Genomic DNA, 8,862 nt, shown 5'->3' on the forward strand with positions numbered 1-8,862 from the left:
ACTTGAAATCAAAAAGAGCAAGTCTATCCATTCACAATTCATTTTCTTGCATCGTCACAAACAAGGAAATCATATCGTGCAGAGTTCCGACAGCGGCTCTGGAGGGCAGCGGAGAGGTGTAAATCACACACAGTGAGCTGCATGCAGCACTGGTGCAGCACTCAAATACAGAGTATTGCCAAAGCAACATTTTTCATTTTAAAAAAAGTGCGAAAAAAGAATTGCAAAGAATGCTAATCTAATTACGGGTAAAACTAAATTGCTGTATTTTGTATTGCCAAAACATTATCTATATATATCATTGTTATTATTATTTCATATTTAATATAATTAAAATATTTCTTCAGAGCGAACTCCTGAATCCCTGAATATATTTGGACACATGACCAAAGAATGTAATCAGGTGTCAGGCTTGTGGCAAAAATCAAATCCGGCAAACAAATGTGTGACTGGAAAAGCACAGGCACAGTAGTGGAGAAGCAGAGGTAGATTTAGAAATCTTTTAAATAAACAGCCCGCTGCACCCTGCCACGCCAGCACTGCTCTTCTTGATCGCCTTCCAGTTGGAAACATTTCTTAAAGTCTTCCCAGCAGGGCCGACTCTGCCAAGAGCGGAGGTTCTTCTCAAAATGACCTACTACTGTGACTCCAAACCCTAGGGCAGAAGACAAAACTCTCTCCCTGCTGGAGACAAAGCAGCGGATCTGCCAGCATCTGAGCCCGTATCATACAGAAATTTTAAAATATAGATGTAAACATCTGCAGAGGTAAAAAAAAAAATAGAAAAGTTGTCAGGTAACAGCATTCTGACTGACTCTAAACATGAATTATATGATCTCTTCCAACACGGAACTAAGCGTATTTTGTCTTTGCACGGTTGATTAAGCTATTCCAGAAGTCTGAGCTGTTTTTTTGTAAGGCTCATTTAAAAAACGAGACTCCAGAGGGTGATTCAGGCACTCGTTGGACCACATCTCATCTAGAAAACAACAAAAATAAACTTCTCTTCTGCTGTACTACACTGGCATGGATGAGAGAGAGTGAGGCTGCGGGCTCAGGTGGAATCCAAACACATCTTCATAGAGTAAATATTTAGGGTTGCTCACCATTCTCCCCGCAGAGGAACCTGGGTGTGATATGAAACGCAGCCAACCTTCCACAGACATCTCCAGCTCTGGCCACATGAAGTCCTCTACTCATGCCAAGAGCTCCGGCCTTTATAACTGAGGCTACTCTTTGTGCCCGACTCTCCTCCTCTCCTCACCCCTCCCCTAAAAATCTCCTCGATGTCCTCTAATGAATATCAGCCACTAGGATCAACACATGAAAGCTAATGCTCCACTTAAGATTCTGACCCTTTTTTCCAAAACGCTCCCTGACACAAATAAGCAGCCGAATGTCTAAAAAAGTTGCGATAAATGCAGGCCGGATGGCAAGCGAGGAAGAGCGGGTGATCAAAACAGCTTAATTAATCTGTTAACGGGCACATTGGGAGCTGCCGCGCTGGGACGCGACCATGACTGTGCCACTCAGGGCTGTCAGACGAAAGTGGGGCACGCATTTCAGAGCGGAGCGAACGAGCAAACACTCTCCTGACAACAACAAAAAAAACCTCAGGCGGGCAGGCGCACACACACACACACGCGGACTGAGAGAGGACCAGTGGATTACACCGCGGAGGTGTTCTGGGGCGTTTGAGAGCCCAGAAGCGACACTTCAAACACAAAGTGCCCGACCATGGAGAACATTTCAGTGCTCATTACATCAGATCCTAGTGGCTTCACATGCACATCTAACTAGGAATGATGAGCAAAACGTATATACTGATATGAATTGTTAAAATATATAACAGACTATGTGCACATTCATTTCAAGCCCAAATGGAAGAAAAAGGCACTCCGTTCTGGAATATGAAAACTAAAATGCAACGCAGAGCAAGTCTCATTAACAGCACAATTTCATATGTTATAATATTTTGTCGGTCAGCGCAGTCGAGTGAGTGTCTCAGATTGGCCCTCCTCTCCTTTCCGGGGTGGGGGGGGGGAATAATTGTGGCTCTAACGGAATGAATCGATGAGGAATGGGGGCAGGACAGCATGTTGCCAGCTCAGGGGAATAGAGCCTCTCAGATCTCCCGCTGACACTACTCTACACTGTTGGCAAATACGCTCCAAACTGGGTCTGTCCAAACTAAATACATCTGATCCGTGAGTATCTGGATTAATAAAAGAATAGAAATAGGCTCAACACCCTTTAGTTTTAGTCATTTCCACTTAAACAATTAGCATTTGCTTCATGCACTGAACTGTGACCTGCTGATCTTTGTACAGCCTCACAATGACCTAAAATATGAATATAAAATAATGCAAAACTTACAAATAATTTTAAATATGTATGAACCGTAAAAGTAAAAACACACTAAAAGTACACATCAAACATCTATGTCCAGTTCTAGAGTTTGGGACGGTTTGGTGCTAACTGCAGACTGAATTGTTTTAATGACAGCATACAGAAAAGGTTTGGAGCTCAAAATTTGTTTTGTGAAGCGTCTGTTTGCAGCGTAGGTCTGAGCGAAAGGCCCCTCCGGCTGCCAACGGGACTGCGGTGGAGTCTGGCACACGCCTCATCTGTCCCTCTCGCGCTCTCTCTCTCAGCCCAACACACTCACTCAGACTACGGACAGAACCTCTGTGCATGCTGCGCGCTCTCCCTCGAACGCTGCAGGCTGCTACATTACATTATCCTATCAGCAACAACAAAGAGGTAGTGGACATGCCGAGCGGTTACAGAGAAAACTAAGGCCTCCACACTGCTGGCTCGTAATACGACTTGCACAAACCAGATCTGTAATGCAGCAGAGGTTATTTCTTTCCTAAATATTTATTGCAGCCTGCAGATCAAATGTGTTTTGTAAGTGTTCAGGTAGAGCAAGCTATTTTTTAACAAGTTAGATTTTACAGCTGCGCATGAGTTTATAATTCACTAAAACTACATTTGGGAAAAGTTACACAACTGCTAAAGTGGACTATGGTTACCTCGTGTTTAGACAGAATATAAAGAGTTTACTCTTTATATTAAAACTGAAACAAGCCTCTGTCATGAATCAAAAAACACAGTTAGCACTGAAACATAGCCTCATCTAATTTATTTAATAATAAATTCATGTGCTGGAGGGTGAGGCGTGTGATTGTACTGTTACCTGTTTGAACACATTCACTAAGAGCTGAAAAATACAACACATATTTGTGGGACTTAAAAGCCCAAATCCCAATTAAGATTTCCCAAGCACTTATTAAAATGAAGTTTGATATGAAGCTGAATTATACCACAAGATAAACCGTCAACAAACAGTTTGACCTTTATAAATGTAGCTGCTATTTACATATTTTTGTATCAAATCGACAGGTTTAATTAATGGACTGTCATTATGTCTGTCAGTACGTATGGGTGTTTTTCGAATCGAGCATGTGGAACAACTTTCTTACCGAGCAGAGTTCTTAAACTTTTTTTAAACATTGTTCTCCTCACAAAATCTTTTTCTCGTCTACAAAGCCTAAATTTAAACAAAGTTTAAACTGTATTACTTTTACATTTTAACTATTATCATCATTATGTACATTTCTAAGTGAAAAGGTGGACGATGGCTAAAAACGATCTGAAATTTAAAACAAACCGACGCAAAACGATTCACTATTGATGCACTTTTCTCATCAAAGCCAAGGTCAAAGCCATCTAAAATCCTAGTGACTCGTGTCAATATACAGCAGGGCAATCTGAGACAGTAAAGTGACCTTAAAAACCCTCTGCCTCAATACAGACTGCTGACAAAAATACTTTTAAAATACTATCACATTTGCTTAAAGCCTGAGCACTATCACACTGCATAAAATGCTAAACTATTTTCTGATTAACTCGGTTGCAACAAGCAATATAGGATTCAAGTAAATTAGGGCCGATGTCTGGCAAGTCAATGTTATTCTTTCCAGAATGCTACAGTTTTGATCTCTTTTTAAGTGACTGGCTTTGTAAAATTGAGGAGATGAAAAAATACTTCAGTAAACAACTTTTTGCTACATCCTATTAATTGCAAACTTAAAATGCACACAAAACAAGAGCATGAAGTCAGAATTGTATAGACATCCTAAATCTCTTTGTCATTTTTTTCAGTTTTAAAAGTCTTGACTTAGAATATATACATTACTACACTGTCCTCATGGTGCTACGCAAAAACTGTAATAATCCTGGTATGAGCACATATTGGCTAATTTTATACATTTTAATCGACAATAGTAAACTCTTTCATACACACTTTCATACATAAAAGCATGCCCAAATGTTTAACTGTAGCAAAAGTTTTATTTTATCTTAACTATGACCATGTAACTTTCCCCTCTAGTTTATGATTAAAACTAAAGCAGATGACAATGAACTCAAATGTCTATACTGCATACAAACTCCATCTTAAATACAACGATAAACGACGACTCATGTTACCTCTTGACTTTGTTAACAGTGTACTATTCAATAATAGAAAAATATATAAATTAAATAAACTAATCCACATGGGTATACAGTTTTCGGTTATATGAATGAATGTTAAATATAGGCAAAGAGAAGCTCTCAGCCCGCCCTTTATTAACTGAAATCTCGTCGCGCGATCAGGAGCAATTCGTTCAGAAAGACACAAATAAGCACTTTACCTGAGTTAGACAGAGAGGAGAATACATCATGTTGAAAGGGGAGCGCGTGACTTGAAATGTGGCAAAACACCGACAAGTTAGTGGATCATTTTTCACAGTTAATCATGGTAAGCCTCATCATGATTAACACTTCCACCGCCGCCACTTCTGACTTTCACTTAGAGTCCGTTAAATCAAGGGACGCCCGGCAAAAGAGAACGCGCAAACTGTGTACACGTTTGAAACCAAACTTTGCAGGCAGGAAAACGCGTGGGGTGCTGCAATCTGTTCCATTTAGGAAATGGTGGGAGAAAGAATCAAAGAAAGAGAAAATGTTTTCATCAGAGGGAGGAATGAAATGACGTTATGAAAATAGCCCATCCCAAAGAAAGTAGTACTTCAAGGAGCAAGAGAGGCTAACTCTGGTTCCTTCCACTGTCCAGGGGCATCCGTTAAGTCCGTGAAATTACCACAAAAAAAGTTATTTGCCTCGGTTTCTGAAGCTCGTGTGGTGCGAAACAAAGTAGCAAATGACTTTCTCCCCTCTTCACCAATGCGCACGCACCGCTCTGCCCTCTCGCGCTGATCCAGTTCGGGCGCAGCAACGTTCTGCGCACTTCACCCGCGCGCGTATTCCAAACAATTTTACTGCAACACGCACTGCTAAAGTAGCGATTAGAGCCAGGCTCGCGCGGACATTGCGTCACAGAGAGCGCACATGCATGCATCCATTCATGACCAAGTGTTCGAGGCGTATCGCTTCGTGTGAGTGGATTAAAAAAAACACCCCGCGTAAAATACTATAAACAGTGTCTGATAAGGCAAGTTAACTTTACACATAGAAGAAATCTGTCTCAAGTTATAAACAAGGTAATGCCATGTCAATCAGTTACTTAACTTCCTGAAACGCGTCTAATTATGAATAGTACAGAAGAAGATCAATGCACAGTGGTGCGCGCGATTCTAAATTCACAACAATAGGCTGTTGTCTGTTATTGCATATTTAGATTATCACAAACTCTTATAAAGCCACTGTAAAAAAAATATATATATATATATATATATATATATATATATATATATAGCTATATATAATAACGCGGCTCGATATCTACACTAACTCAACAAGTAGCTTATGGTCAGTTGTCAGCCACATCCAGGACTCAAACGTGTTCTTTTGGAGTTTTTATCTTAACTTTGTAGAAATCAGGTTTAACTTTGATGGAGTGATCACATGGAGATCAGTTAAACTAGGCGTCAATTGACTTAAATTATAGAGTAAAACCAGGCATGCTATAAAAACGAACAGTGTAAACAACACCTGTTATTTTCTCTTGAATATGCCATGAAAAAAAGTGCACAGTGGAACTACGACCAGGGAGAGAGCTGACTATCACACTGCTGAAACGCCGACGCCTCAAGTACAACAAATTGGAAAACAGTCATATCCATAAGTAATCATTCTTTATCCTTAAACCTTCTGAAACTTCCACGTTATTATTTAATCTCGGTCATTAGATTATTATTATTATTTTTTAAATAGAAAGAATAGATTTGAGTAGTTCAAGATGAACATATCAATATAGCCCTAAACATTGTTTTATTAAAATGTCCGAACTAATTTTACTTAGGCTACTGTAAACAGACAATGTTATTAACCCAACAACTGAAAGAGAAAGATTTAGGCTACTTCGTAGGCTATACTTCCTGAAAGTAGGCTAGCCTACTACATATCCCTGCAGAGAGCAAATAGCTAGCCTATTATATATTTTAGGATTATCATAATTAGTTGTTAATATAAGCAAATTAACAGGTAACGACAGTGACTAAGATAGCTAAGTGTTGTTGAATGTCTTCCCTTAAAGGGAAAGTCTTATCCTTATATAAAAAAAAAAGTAGGCTACTGTGGAAGTACCATAGTAGCCTACTTTATCAGGTGTCATACTAAAGTACTTTGGCTAATAGTACTGAAATTCATGTAGCATTGCATATATATGCATAATCCAAATTACTTGCAAGCATATGGTATCTTACATACCCAAAAACATGGATGGAAGTACCATATGGTACAATGTCTAGCACTTTTTTTGTGTGTGTTAGTGTATCAAACTAAATGTTACTATTCTGTAAACAACCAACTCGAGTCAAATCAATTGTTGGCACGGTCTCGTGAAGCCTGTTTACTTTGTTTTATTTAAAGGTTAAGTTTGCTACTGCCACGCGAACATGACAAGCAACTGCAGTTTCTAGCACTTTTTGAAACAATGCCGAACTCCCGGTTGGGACTTCGGCACATTAACCGAGACTTCTGCCGGGGAGGGAGCGCCTCTGTCGGTGTAGATGTCAAATTCACGCCGGCGAGCCTGCGGCCATTTTCTGCTGTGCAAACTCGAATGCTGGGCATCTGCCTCTACTGGCTTTAAACTTCAACTTGGCCTTTGGAGTCCCGTGGTTAACACACGCACACACACACCTTTTTTTCCTCGGCTGTCACAAAACAAATAACTTTCATTACGGGAGAAAAGCCAAATCGTACTGTAGAGATCTTAACCATTGCGCGTCTCAATAGCGAAAATAACGCGCCAGCATTTTAAGCCTTTCCCACAAAACCTAACGTTTGGCCGAAAACCAACGAGAAAAGGAGTAACCGGCTGGTAAGAGAGGAAGCAGGGGGAAAACCGAAACACGGCGCCTGTGTGTTGATGATGATCTCATTTGACATTAAGAGTGCACAACTCGTGATCTCCTTCGTCTTTTGGAGCAACGACATAATAATGATGAAACTGGTTTGTTAACGTACCATTTCGAAGCGAAACTGCCAACCTCCCCCCCAAAAAGTTACAGCTTCGAGGCTTTTGTAGTTCTGCAGTTCAACGCTTGGTCATCTCGTCGGGTGCTTTTATAACTCCGTATCCATTTATCTTCGCAAAGAAGTAATCCGCGCTCTTCGGATGGGAGAAATAAACCCGGACACTGACCACATACAAAACGTCCCACGCGAAGTCTTCGAGCCTCGTCCAATCCGAAATCCTCGTTATAAGGTACAGAAGGACAGAATAAAGATTTTACAGTATGCACGGCTTGCTGCAGAGTGCACTGGCTGAAGGTGCTGGCTGTTGTTTTGGTCGTGTATCTTTAATTTACAGTGCTGAATCGTCGGTCTCATGGCTTTGCAGCATTGCACATGCAGCACGCATAGATGTCCTTGTGTTTAGAGAGGAATCAATGTCTCGTCTGTTCTTTTGTTTCTTACAACACGAATGGCAACACATACGGTGTTCTGCGCTCCATACACACATCTCACGGTCCTCGCGGAGAAGGAATTGATGGAATACGGGGGTGGCGTGAGTGTGTGTGTGTGTGTGTGTGTGTGTGTGTGTGTGTGTGTGTGTGTGTGTGTGTGTGTGCAGCGGAGCAACTCGCTTAGAAGAAATGCACTTGATGGCGTAGTTTATATGTGTAGGCTACTTTATATATGGGTCAATGACGTGACTCTCATTTTTGTCAAAAGTTATTCAGAAATATATAAAAATGCAATGCATAAAATGACTGCAATGATCATCAAATTCTGTTCATGTCAAATTGAGCAATTCTAAAAAATACTGTGGAGATGCATGAGTGAAAAATTAATTAGGCTATATTTGTAAAGTAATTAGATAAAAAGAAAAACCTTGAAAAAAAGTTTGAAAACTTAAAAAAACAGCCTATATGTTATAGCTAAAATATGTAGCCACACTCATAGGTTATTTTTCTCGATGGCTTAAAAATAGAAATGTAGGCTATCATAAAATGGTATCAAAATCATAAAATCCGCATGAATACACAGAACTTGGTATGTGTTTAAACTAAAATAAAATCAAAAAACAATTCTCCTTTTTATAACTAAATATCCTTAGGCCTATTTATCCTTGGCCCAGGTGCAACGCTGTTAAACCAGCGATGACAGAACTAACACAAAGTGTTCAAATAACTTCAAGATCAGTTTGGAGAGGTGTGCCAACCCTGTCGCCAAGATAAACAAGGCTAACAGTAATAATAGGCTACACAAAAAATATGTTCCGTGTGCGTGCGTAAAGCGCGCGTGTACGCTTGTTTTGTGTGGGCATCTCTTTGGACGTGTGAGTCTAACTTTATAAGAAAAAGAGCAGAATCATTATTCTCAAATTATTTGCTTTGAACTAGT

The 8,862-nt window shown here is 40.1% G+C and overlaps 1 protein-coding gene across 5 annotated transcripts in view; it reads right to left on the reverse strand.

Moving 5' to 3' along the window:
- The window catches only part of nfic (nuclear factor I/C), a 107,498-nt gene extending 99,494 nt beyond the window's left edge, over positions 1–8,004 (reverse strand). For 2 of the 5 annotated variants that reach the window (XM_079827606.1, XM_079827609.1), the window contains exon 1: positions 4,701–5,331. In XM_079827606.1, the coding sequence (XP_079683732.1) occupies positions 4,701–4,730 (30 nt within the window). In that variant the 5' untranslated portion in view covers positions 4,731–5,331. Of the gene's footprint in view, positions 1–1,106; positions 1,208–4,700; positions 5,332–7,479 lie in introns of those variants that run through there. The other 3 variants (XM_079827605.1, XM_079827608.1, XM_079827607.1) reach the window with 2 other exon arrangements.
- Positions 8,005–8,862: the final 858 nt, after the last annotated feature.

This window comes from Gobio gobio (assembly GCF_949357685.1).
Source record: "Gobio gobio genome assembly, chromosome: 10".
NCBI classification, from domain to species: domain Eukaryota; kingdom Metazoa; phylum Chordata; class Actinopteri; order Cypriniformes; family Gobionidae; genus Gobio; species Gobio gobio.